The sequence below is a fragment of the Primulina tabacum genome, chromosome 13, assembly GCF_025594145.1.
Source record: "Primulina tabacum isolate GXHZ01 chromosome 13, ASM2559414v2, whole genome shotgun sequence".
NCBI lineage: Eukaryota > Viridiplantae > Streptophyta > Magnoliopsida > Lamiales > Gesneriaceae > Primulina > Primulina tabacum.
This window is the reverse complement of record NC_134562.1, coordinates 7,796,192-7,808,935: the sequence shown is the minus strand read 5'-3', so window position 1 is coordinate 7,808,935 and position 12,744 is coordinate 7,796,192. Positions and strand designations below refer to the sequence as shown.

The window sequence follows — 12,744 nt, the reverse complement described above, 5'->3', positions numbered from 1 at the left end:
CTCGTCGCTCCACACGAACTTATTATTCTTCTTGGTCAGTGAAGTGAGTGGCACTGCTATCGAAGAAAATCCCTGAATAAACTTACAGTAGTAACCGGCTAAATCCAAAAAACTGCGGATTTTTGATGCATTCTTTGGCTCGACCCATTCCTTAACAGCTGCCACTTTAGCTGGATCCACCTCAATACCGCTGCTAGATATTATATGACCCAAAAACGCTACTTTCTCCAACCAAAATTCACACTAACTGAACTTCGCAAATAACTTGCGACTCTGCAAGGTCTACAAAACTGTCTTCAAGTGCCGAATGTGCTCCTCATGACTCTTTGAGTAAATAAGAATATCGTCAATGAACACTATGACGAATTGGTCTAAGTAGGGTGGAATACTCGGTTCATCAATTCCATGAAATTGCTGGAGCATTCGTCAATCCAAACGGCATCACTAAGAACTCGTAATGCCCATATCTGGTTATGAAGGCTGTCTTATGAACATCTGCATCTTTCACCTTCAGCTGATGATACCCCGATCGAAGATCTATCTTAGAGAACATTGTGGCTCCCTGCAACTGATCGAACAAGTCCTCGATCCTTGGAAGTGGGTATTTGTTCTTGATCGTTATCTTGTTCAATTCTTGGTAATCGATACACAACCTCATGCTCCCATCCTTTTTTTCACAAATAGCACTGGTGCGCCCAACGGTGAGAAATTAGGGGCGGATGAATTCCTTGTCGAGAAGCTCCTGAATCTGCTGCTTGAGTTCTAACATCTCAGCTGGAGCTAATCGGTACGGTGCCTTAGAGATTGGCACTGTGCCTGTCATGAGATCAATCGCAAACTCCACCTCTCTCTCTGGTGGAAGACCTGTGACGTCATCAGGAAAGACGTCTGGGAAGTCTCTGACTACTGGCACATATGATATTGACGGAGTGGGTATGTCAGGTGTTGAAATGATGCTGGCCAAGAAAGCCTGACACCCCTTGGAAATAAGTTTCCGCGCCTGCATGCAAGAGATCATGCGAGGGAAACTCATCCATCTTGCTGATTCAAATAGAAACTGCTCCATGCCCAACGGTCTAACAAATACTGATCTCTTCTGAAAATCAATCAGGACTCGGTTCTTCGTCAGCCAGTCCATACCCAAGATAATATCGAATTCCGGCATTGGAAACACTATCAAGTCTGCATAAACCATGTGGTCCTGCAGCTCGAGATCGATGTCTCTGACCACGCTAGTAGCTTATATTTCTTCCCCTGATGGGACTGTTACTAAATAATTCACATCGAGTCCAATGGTCTTGATATCCAAGTGACTTAGCGAACGTCTCCGAGATAAATGAATGGGTGGCTCCTGAATCTATCAAGGCCTGAGTAGCTATTCTCTTGATTGAAAATATTTCCTGAAGGACGTTAGCACCACACAACTTATAACACAAAGTTCTAATAGTATTCTTAAGCAGCAAAAGACACCAAAAATTCCATCTAACATCCTAATAATCCCAATTCAAATAAACATGCAAGGCGAAAATTTAATATTGTATGCAATTAAATAAGTTACCCGTCAGCAGTGTAGTGTCTGGGTTCGCCTCCTGTGCGTGCATGGCGAACACTCTGCCCTGGGTCGGTTTCCTCCACTGTGGGCACTCCTTCAACATATGGTCACTTGCCCCGCATCTGAAACACTTGCCTTATCCATACAAACACTGCCCCGGATGCTGGCGGTTGCATTTCGGGCACACCGGGTTCTCTCCCGGCCTCTGAGGAGCTTTCGGCTGTGGAACAGGGCCCTTGCCTTTCGGTGGTCCCCGATAGGGCTTCTTCCCTGGTTTCCCCTGGAACGGCCTCTTAAACTGAGGTCGCTGCTGCTAGCTGCTGCTGTGGAGCCTTATAGGGCCTCTTGCCCTGCCTGTCAGCCTCAATATCCCTCTTATCCTGCTCTGCCGCCAAGGCTCTAGATACAGCAACGGCATAGGTCGTAGGACTAGCAACTTGAACGTCACGGCGCAATATCGGCCGCAACCCATCCATGAAATGTCTCAGATTCCCCTGGGCATCATTAGCTATAAGAGGCACAAAGTGACACCCCCTCTCGAACTTCCTCACGAACTCCGCCACGCTGCTATCCCCCTGACGCAACGTCATGAATTCCCTGGATAGTCTGGACTGTACTTCTTTCAGTGAAATACTTTGAGTAGAAAACCTCCTTGAAACCATTCCAAGGCAACACCTGCAAGTTGACTGACACTGACGCACTCTCCCACCATAGTCTGGCATCCCTGACAGAAAGAACGTGGCACACCTGACCCGGTCTGCTGTCTGTCAGCTCCATGAAATCGAAGATTACTTCGATGGACTTAATCCATCCTTCAGCTATCATCGGGTCAGTGGTCCCCGAAAACTCCTTTGGGTTCATCCTCCTGAACCTCTCATACACTACTTCCGGTCTGGGCCTCGCCCCTGAATCAACTGCTGCCTGGTTCCCCGCAAACTGTGCGAAGAACTGAGTCATACTTGCAAGCATCTGTGCCTGCATATCTGGTGGTGGAGGTGGGGGATTGGCCCTCTCCTGATCTCGAGGCTCTCGGTCCTCTTCCCTAGCTTCACGGTTAACCATACGTCTAGGAGGCATACTATTCTAGAATTTACCCAACACGTAAGCCCCACATGCATGAACATGATATCAATAGTATAAGATGCACGTAATCTAAGCTTAAAACATGGACATGCTGAAATCATGACTTAATGCTTAATACATGGAAAAATCCAAAAACTTAAAACTTACAAACTTGAGGTGTGACTTCGTGAGCTTCTCGCAACTGGCAGTAGGGCGTAACTCTGTACAAGAACACCGCTCTAATACCAACTGTAGCGTACCGTACTTTTTACTACTTAAAAAAATTGCGGAAGAATTAAAAATTTTCTTAATTAAATCATGTACAACCAAAGTTTGATAAAGTAAATTGTACGTCTCCAAATCTTTTGTAACAAAAGATCTAAAAATTTAAGTTTGACAAAAGTATGAATCATTTTCAAAAAACTAAAAACTTGGGCGGTCCTCGGGTCTAGCCTCCTGCTCAGTCTAAGCCTGCCCCTTGGTCACCACCTCCAGTCTCCTCATAATCATCCTCACCTGCATCGATCACGTCTAGTGAGTCTAAAGACTCAACACGTATAAACTGGGAGTAATGAATAATACGTAATAAAACCACATGCAACTTTAAAATAGAACATACATACTTGAAACTTGAACTTACACTAAACATGAACATACGTACATAACTTAGACGTGCCATAACGTGAAAACTTTTATAAACATGCTTGCATATTTGTACATACATGAACTTCATTATTTTGCGTAGAGACATGTTTCAAAGCAAGTGACCCATAACATAAATCGCCTGATCAGACTAAACCAAAGTACTGGGTTGACAGGGACGAATCCACTGCCACATACCTGAGATCCCTGTTCATGCTTTAACGGGCGGATTGGTCCCCGGATTGGTCCCCGTTAATGATTTAACGCTTTCCAATCCTGATCTAAACCCGTTCATGCTTTAACGGGGTGGGTTGGTCCCTGTTCATATTTAACGCTTTCCAACCCCATATATACATTGGTCACAAGACATTTAGCATACCTTAAAAACTTGAAAATATTTTCTTGCACGTCGACATACTACTTGGCGTTGAGGGATTCGTTGGATTTTCACTTGGGGCCACTGCTGCAACATACTAACATGAATTTAGATACTTAACTTGCATGTCTTAGATGTAGGTACTCGTGCTCGCCACCGAAGTAATTAAATAGCTTATGATATTCTAGATCACTCGAGACTTGACCTCTTTTAATCATCATACTAACCATTATCATGCACCCCAACACAAACTTGAAATGAAGTTTACAATTTTTTCCCAATCATGAAGTACACGGACCCCGTGCCCGGGTCCGTGTATAGGTCCGTGTAGGTTCGCAAAAGAAACGCTCGGAAAGAAGTAAGGACACGGACCCCGTGCTAGGATCCATCTAGGGGTCCGTGTTGACTCGCAAATTTGACACTTTCAAGGAAAACGAAGGCACAGACCCCGTATCAGGGTCTGTGGAAGGGCTCCTTCTAGACTCGGTTTACTGACACTAAGGAGGAAACAATGGCAAGGACCCCGTGCCAGGGTCCGTCGAGGGGTCCGTATAGACTCGGTAAAAGTAAACCAACGGAAAGTCATGTACTCAAAGCTTATTTCTCCTAATTCTACCATCCTGATCATGACTCGACACCTTGAGATCCGTCCTAGAGTGCTAGAACACTCATTCAACTCAAACGAACGTCCCCAAACAACGACGCCCAACTTACAACGCAATTCAACTCATGAACACGAAATTTGTCATCCAAATCAATTCCTACGATTTCTAACTCAACCAAGTGCCTAAAGACACGAAAAGAAATACCAACGTACACCCCAACATCATTCTCGGTATACCTAAACGCAACAATGATCACCCATCGATGCCCAACGAAGCCTGCAACAAGAAAATCTCAAGAACACATCAATAACATAATTTTCTGAAAACGCACTTTGAGCAGTCCCACGAAAATGATCATAACTTACTCAATTTTTATCCAAATAATTCGAATTTACTGTCAAATCGAAGGCATCAAAAAGTTCTACAATTTTTGTTTTGAAAGTTTTTTCAAAAACGCGACCAAAAAACTGCAGTATTTAAAAAGGAAGTAAAAACGTTAATTTAGATCTGAAAATGGTTTCAAAAGTGGTCTAAACATAATTGCTCAAACTTCTACGCATCACACATGTATTTTTACGCATAAATAAAAACACAACGCATAATATGACGAGATCGATGCAGAAATAATAGAATATACATGCCTTTTTGATGATTTGAAATACCGAAGTGAGAAGGGAGCGAGGCTTGATCCGGGACGAACGTGGTGCGATTTTCTTGAAGGAAAAATAACGAAAACTCGTTGGGAAATTCAGAGAGGGGCGGCTGCACTCTTGCTCTAGGAACCCTAGTATTTTCTCAAACAAAAATTTTGAAATATGTGTGTGTGTGTTTGTGTCGTGAGTTTGTGTGTGTGAGTGTGTGTGTGCGTGTGTTTGTGTTTACAATTAAGGTAATTAGAGCTAATTAGGTTAATTAAATAAATAATTACAAGTCACTAGATAATTAAAAAAATGCTAATACCCCAAAAGTAAAATAATGTACACAAGTGCTAGACTTTAAAAAGCTCTAAAATTCTAAAATTCACTTAATAATTAAATTAGGCTTTAAAATACTAACAACTTAATAACTTAGTTAAAATGCCCCAATCTCAACTTAAAATAAAATACCACATTTTAAAATTTTGCCAAAACTCGTTGCCGGTCTCTTCTCCTCGATCACGCATCGAATAATCGCCTAAACATTAACTCAAGAAACATTTTAACGTGAACCACATAGTCATAATTAAGTTAAAATAATGCATTTAAATAAATCATGCATGGCTAAAACTCATTTTAAATTTAAATAAATGAATTAACAATTAAATAAATGCATGAGTTATACGTGTACTGAATTTGGGCACTACATGCGTGAGACTCTCTGTCTCGGCATTTTGAAATTCACCATCTCGCGCATATGCGCGCAGTCTTCTGCCTCGGCATTTGGCTGCTCGCGCACATGCGCGCCTCATCTTTGAGCATATGCGCGAGGTTAGGGGTGGGAAAAAATAACGAAATACCAAAAAACCGTACCGAAAAAATACCGAACTTACCGAAAAAATCGGTATACCGAAAATTTACCGTACCGAAATTTTCGGTATCGGTATCGGTACGGAATATTCGGTATCGGTACGGAATATTTTTTTTCGGTATTTCGGTATATACCGAAATACCGAAAATAATTTTTATTATTATTTTTTTAAATTTAAGTTCGGTATACCGAAAAAAATGTCGGTATACCGAAAACATTTCGGTATACCGACAATTTTTTCCGGTATAAACTTTTTTCATACCGAAAATTCGGTATACCGAATTTACGGTATCGGTATCGAAAAATTCTATACTGATATTTTCGGTACAGTACCGTAGTTCGGTACGTATACCGTACCGTACCCACCCCTACGCGAGGTCTTCTGCCTCCACATTTATCTTGTCATTTTCCCCAAGTTTTTCTCGGAGTTTATCCTTCCATAATCATATCAATTCATCAATTAAATAATTTCGGATTAAATAATATAATCTCGGGCATTACATGCCATTAATGAACGTATATTGGAGTTATGAAGAATACACAATCCTAAAATATTTAATCATTAAATATGAACTATTCTAGTCAAAGTTTGATTAATAGACTCCATCATGTCAAGATACCTAAAAAATATTCTAGAAATATCTAGAATCAATTAATGAATAATATCTATTTAATTATATAATGTATTATCAAAAGTTGAAAAATACTACACTAAAATTTTGACAAGCTAAAAATATGCTAGATAATTATAGTAGGATTGAGATTCAACAATTGAGAGAGATTAAATATGCATAATCAAAAGTTGATAACACACAAAATAATTAACATCACAAGAAAATCTAGTCTTGGTTTTTTCTTCTCTCTCATACTTGAAGAACTCGACCACCTTTCTTCCAACAAACCCCATGGCCGAGCTCCTCCTTCTATAGCCGCACATCTGCCGCTGCCGACGAGCAATCACGGGAGAGCCGATAATAATGAAATATTAATTGTAAGAATTTTGTTCTCTCCGAAATCTTGGAAGGCCAACCTTGTAGCCAATAGTTCTGGTGTCTTGTTGGACTTGGCTTCGGTACTCTCCAAAGGTAAAATCTTTATACAGGGAAGGTTTTTTACAACTCCCAACAAAAGAATCATAGGAAGGGCAAAGGAAATAAGCAACCGAGAATCTCTCCATAGTTGTATTGCTCATCACTTTGTGTTTAACACTTTTATATACATCATTGCTCCAAGCCTGCAAAATATATATATGTGCATATTTAAATTTCAGATTGTAATTAATCATATTGTCGATTAAATACCTAAACGCAAATAAGAATAATTGGTGTATATATCCTTTCATACTCCCCGTATCATACTTAGTTTACAGACACGCTCGTTTTTCATGTACAAGCTAGTGCAATTTTCAAGAATGGAATGTTCGGGAACTCGGTTTATTTCATCCTACCCACGTGGCCATTGCCTCCATGATAGGATGGATGGCCAATATTTGCCCATGCATATATAGGACCCACTTTTTTTTTTGAAATTGTATGTGTGGCAAGGTCTTACCCGTTGAAATGAAGTGAGGGTAGTACCCACATAGGTAGGATCTCATTAACCCGGGAACTCTAAACGTCTATATTATAAAGAGAGTAGCTTAAATGTAGTGTTTGACTTGTCGGACATTTTAAAAAATTTGAATTATACTGTTACTTTCGTCTATAAGTTTTGATCGTTGGCTAGTAAAGAGAGAACAAAAAATATCTGCCTCAATTAGTTTATAAAATATTTTCTATCGAAATTATCGTTATTTTTGTAAGATTAGGCGTTGACCATTTTACCATGATTAAGTGTTTACCAATTTACACTAGTTCACCTAGTTTTCCCTTTTTTTTTTAGTTGATGTGGGAATTTTAGTTAAGCTAGTTGGTAATGATGAAACTCTAATATTTATTTCAATTAAATAGCAAACCAACAAATAACACAATAGAAAATTAATGGCAACGTGAACGTTTAATTTCAAGGCCTTTAATTTATGGGCATTTAGACTTGGCGCATGCTAGCTGCCTCCAAATTATCATAAAATTTTAAACAACAAATTGGACTAATTAACAAATAGAAAGTCCCAATTCCCAAAGTCAGTGTATGCCTGTGATATATCCATTTAAATTCATAAAAATTAATTCTGTGTTTTGTGTTTTTGGTTCATTTTTTTTTTACTGGAGTGCTACTATCATGGTTCTAGATATAATTGGCACGGCTCCAAGCATTCAAAAAAGTACCTGAAAAAGATCGCCGATATTGACAATAAGTGCATCTTGATTGGGTTTAACAGCAACCCATTTGGAGTCTTTCATAAGCTGAAGTCCCCCGACTCGGTCTTGATGTAATATCGTAAGATAATCACTGTCCGTGTGTGGAACCAAACCAAATACTTGTTGCTGAGCGGACAAAGGGCAGATCGGGTAATGATTTAATCGTAGAAAACACGTGCTTTCTTCACAAGAGATCGTATCTTCGAACCTTCCTCCATTTTTGCTGCTCAAATTCATCATCAAAACCCCAGTCAGCAGTTTAGCTAGTTTCTGCATTGTTGCTGCGTACTCGACCAACACTTCCCTGAAACATATTGAACAGAATACGATCATCACATCGTTACGTGATGTTTGTGTCTTGAAAGCAATCCATGTGAGATATTATATATAATAAAATTTGACATTCAATCTAAGGTTATGCAGAGGTAAAATTAGTGAATTTCAAGTGCCTAAGTGTGATTTTAATAACATTTGTGTAAAAGTACAATGATTTTCATGCTATCTTACATTCTCGACCGGTTTTTTCTACTTCAACTTGTGACATAAAAAAATTACGTTAAATGTTCTAATAAAAGGTATCTCTCTCCATACAGACAAATATACAAAAAACATTATTTATGTTACCTTAAAGAGTCGAACTCCCCGTAACATGCTGGATCCGAAATCTTTGTGAGGGATATATGAAACGCTTCGGACCATGAAAAGTTCTCGGGGGAATTCGCGGTCGTGCTTCCCCATCTATACGAATTATTCAAAAGCCCGAGGGACGACTTGGTCTTGAAAGGTGCATTGAACAACTTAATTTGCTCTCTCCTTATTTCCGTTAACAACTTCACACTTACTCCATGGTTCACTATTTGAAAGAATCCCCATTCCGAGGAAGCTCTCGCTATCGCTTCCATGCATTCGACCCTCTCCCTATCATCACCACTTGTTAAACCTCTCAAATCAATTAAGGGAAGCTCCTCAACCTCGTAAATTTGATCGCTATTAATATCGTTCGACACTAGTTTTCTTGAATCATTTTTATGATTGAGTAGTAGTTTGTTGAAATCTTTGTCTAATGTTGGATTAGACTCGTAAATCATTTTGGAAACACACGGGTAGTGTGAAGAAAAGAAGAGGTGTTCATGGGGTATTTGTAGGCTAAGTCGTCAAAGGCCGGAGCACTCTCATTAATAATTATTATATAAAATTATTTATCATAAAACGAAAAAAAAAATTGTTGTGAAGAAATCTACTAATCTAAGTTCAACAACAAAATTTGAAGGGGTACGGATTTGATAATTTAAATTAAATAAAAATTCAAGAAATATCAGTAAACGTGCAATAAAAAGTTATTAATCTAAATCCATGATTGATGTAAAAGTTTTGTCCAAAAGTATGTTTTAAACGTTTGCTTTTTAAATATAAATCACAACTAATTACTATCGAGTAACATATATATATAAGAAAGCACAGGTTCACATGTACTTGAGGCGGCAAGTAATAATAAAGAATAAATCATACAAGGAGAAAGAAACAAGGTGGAGACATTTGTCACAACGTTACATGGTTGGTCGTCTTCGTCATAATTCACGTGTGTTTGGTATATATATTTGTCTCCAAGACGGACCTAGTCCGGCCACCAGATGAATGAAAATCCTTATATTTTGTCATTATTCTCATCCTAGTGGTTGCAACTTTTGACCAGAAAAATGTCTACCTGGTTAAACATATAAATTGATATCAACGGATTTGTAAGAATTAATAAGTTATTAGAAGATGTCTGAATTGTTGGAAACATTTGTTGATGTAACGCTTTCTCTCACTGGAAGTTTTTAAATTTTAGTTTTGAGAATTAAAATTTTCTTAGGAGTCGTATAATTCAGATATCAACAATATGAATTATATATCAATAATAGGGTATTTAGATGATCTAACTTTGCGTTATAAACGCTTGAAATCAAGTTATTCCGGAATTTAAGTGGAGATACTTTTTTGTAAATCCATACGAACGATCTAATGGATATATCAAATGTATTTTTTCAATTCTCCGAATTAATTCTACGATTGAAAAGTGTTTCCCTCGTTTAGATCGCACTAGATATATAGAAGAAATTCAGCGTTGACATCCACGACTGGAAGGTAGTGGCGATCTGGTTGTACTACGGCGGCGACATGAGAGTGTGTGGTGGTGGAAGGTGGTGCTCGGATGTGAGGTGCTTCTTAAGGGGTGGCTGATTTTTGCTTTTGGACAAGAGAGAGAGGAGAAGAGAATCCAAGACTAGATTTTCTTGTGATGTGTTTTATTTATATTCTCATGCGATTTTTACATTTGGTATTTGAAGTTATAGCTTCGTGTTGGCTTTGTTTAGACACTGAAATCACTTAATTCCAATAACATATGAATTAGATATGAATTTTCTACTGAAGCATGTCAAAAGTATTTTCTGTGTCTATGGTTGAGAACAACTTGCTGTATTTCGAGAATATGATTTGTGCGCACTAAGATTCTAGAGTTGTGGTTCAAATAAAATTTGTAGAATTATGTGTTATCATCTAATGAAACAAAAATCGTTAATTCTATCAAGAATTGAGAGAGTTATGTGCCATTTGCCTGAAACTGCTCAGCTGCTAGAAATATATCCATGATCAGAATTAATGAAACCAGTGAATTCAATTGAATTCCAGTAGTACTCATATGAGAATTGGGAATTGGTTTCAACTGGAAAAATAATTAAGTTAGCTTTCATTTCAAATTTGCGGAACTTGATTTGAGTTTAAAATGAATGAGACGTGAATTTTATGCTATCAAGTGACAAACCTGAAAATCTGTTTAAGAACTTACTATACAAAGTTTATATATTGTGCGAATTAGCCTATCAAAATGAACGAATTTCAATTATATGTTGTCTGAGGAAATGTGGGAAATTAAGTTAGGATTCCAACCTTATATTGTAAGCATATTTTGGATAAGTATGTGATGCGTTTGACCTTAAAAATAAGCCTAAAAAATTGACGTAAGTTGATTATATGGAATTTCTTAGACTTTAAATATGATTATTGAGTTATATAAAAATCGTAAGTGGAAAGTTAAAGATTTTGGATAATAATGCGTCGAGTTCGGATATTTTAGAAAACAACTCAACTATAAAGATTTTTGAAATAATAGTTGAATTATTTGTTGATGAATTGAAAATTTTATTGACTTGTTTTATTATTTAATTTGTAGGCCGAAGTGATAAATTTGGAAGTTAAAATTGATCGTTTTTATCCTCGTTGAATATTTAGGTATGCTACATTTTAATAACATATGACAGTGAACATATAAATTATGTTTTAAACATATTTATTTGTTCATTGTTAGTGTTAATGTGAATATGTAGTTTATATCAGAGTGTTAAATGCCTTGTTGATTTTATGTTTACTTATTTGATATATTTATGACACTTAGTTTATGACATGATATTATGACATTCATATTGATCCCTATCATTCTTGTTACCTGTTTTGTTTGTTGTATTGTATTCCTTGCACACTGGTTATTTCAGAATCAGCTGAGGCTTTTGAGTCAATTTATCCCTGATACCGAAATAATGCTTGTCTATTTCTTGATGTATTTTCTGTGTGATATGCACTCGAAATATTGACATCATATGTTGTTCATTATTATGCCTTCCTATTGTATCGTTATCAGCTGTATTGGAGGCAGGAGTCGTGGATGTTTATTAGACATAGCATGACATACCTCGTATACTTGGCATGACGGTTTAGCTGTATGACGATATTGCTCTCCTGTGTATTGTTGCTCGAGCATTACTCCTTTTGTTATCATACCATTTATTGGATCTTATTTCCTGTTATGATTGAGTCATGTTCATGCATTACATATTTCATTGTTATATATGTTCATGCATGATTTATGTTTACTGTTTCATACTAGAATCCTGACATCAGTATTTTATAGTGAGGGGCAACAGTGGTTGCTCTTGGACACCATGGTAGGTCACCCAAGTATTTTTGCAGTACCAGACGGAGGTTCTGGTTGTGGAGCTTGTGATTGAGATAGGATTCTTGTTGGTCATAGTTGAAGTCTCCCAGTTGGTCCATTTTTATTATTTTGAAGTTTGATCAGTTTCTCTGTCAGATTTTATTGACCTAGGAGATGCCATGTGTTTATTATGGTGCATTGAGACTTATTTATGTTGTTGTAATCCTTGACGGTTATATTTGAACTTCTACTTGTGAATTGTTGTTTTGTGCCTCGTTTGACCCTTGTGTGTGATTCTTTTTTAATACCGCAACATTGTCCTTGAGTCATTTTTTTACAAGTATTTTAAATTTTTGGTAAATACTATTTACATGGAGGTCGTGTCGAAATTTTTCCAGGCCCTGAGGTGCATTTTAAATTATTTAAAGCCATTTTCCACAGCAGATTTAAATAAATCAATATTGTGTGATATTTAATTGTAATTATAATAAAGATGTCTCGCATCATGGTATCAGAGCATAAACTGGGATAAGCTCGAATTAAATTCTATGACACTTGATTCTTGGCACTAAGATGTTCATTGCGCTTGTGTATGTTACTTACCAACATGAGTATGTGTTTATGTGCTTTGTTTATTTCCATTATAATTCGTATATGTTATGTTTTATAGAATGGAAGAAGTATGTGAAACCTCTACTATAATGGCTCGAAAATTCGTGTTTGAAAATTTG

At 37.5% G+C, this 12,744-nt stretch overlaps 1 protein-coding gene across 1 annotated transcript; it reads right to left on the bottom strand.

Annotated features, from left to right (window-relative positions):
* Nucleotides 1-6,728: 6,728 nt before the first annotated feature.
* On the bottom strand, nucleotides 6,729-9,128 carry LOC142521831 (gibberellin 2-beta-dioxygenase 6-like). Its single transcript, XM_075625007.1, has 3 exons — nucleotides 8,665-9,128; nucleotides 8,008-8,344; nucleotides 6,729-6,977 (listed from the first exon to the last, which is right to left on the bottom strand). The coding sequence occupies exons 1-3, from the start codon at nucleotides 9,126-9,128 to the stop codon at nucleotides 6,729-6,731; spliced, it is 1,050 nt and encodes a 349-aa protein (XP_075481122.1).
* Between the last annotated feature and the right edge of the window lie 3,616 nt (nucleotides 9,129-12,744).

Excerpts from the sequence above, each read along its gene's own strand:
- LOC142521831 (XM_075625007.1), bottom strand. The coding sequence starts at position 9,128 with ATGATTTACGAGTCTAATCCAACATTAGACAAAGATTTCAACAAACTA. Across the intron at positions 8,345-8,664 it reads GGGGAGTTCGACTCTTTAAG|GGAAGTGTTGGTCGAGTACG; the intron begins GTAACATAAATA and ends AATATGTTTCAG. Across the intron at positions 6,978-8,007 it reads ATATCGGCGATCTTTTTCAG|GCTTGGAGCAATGATGTATA; the intron begins GTACTTTTTTGA and ends TATATTTTGCAG.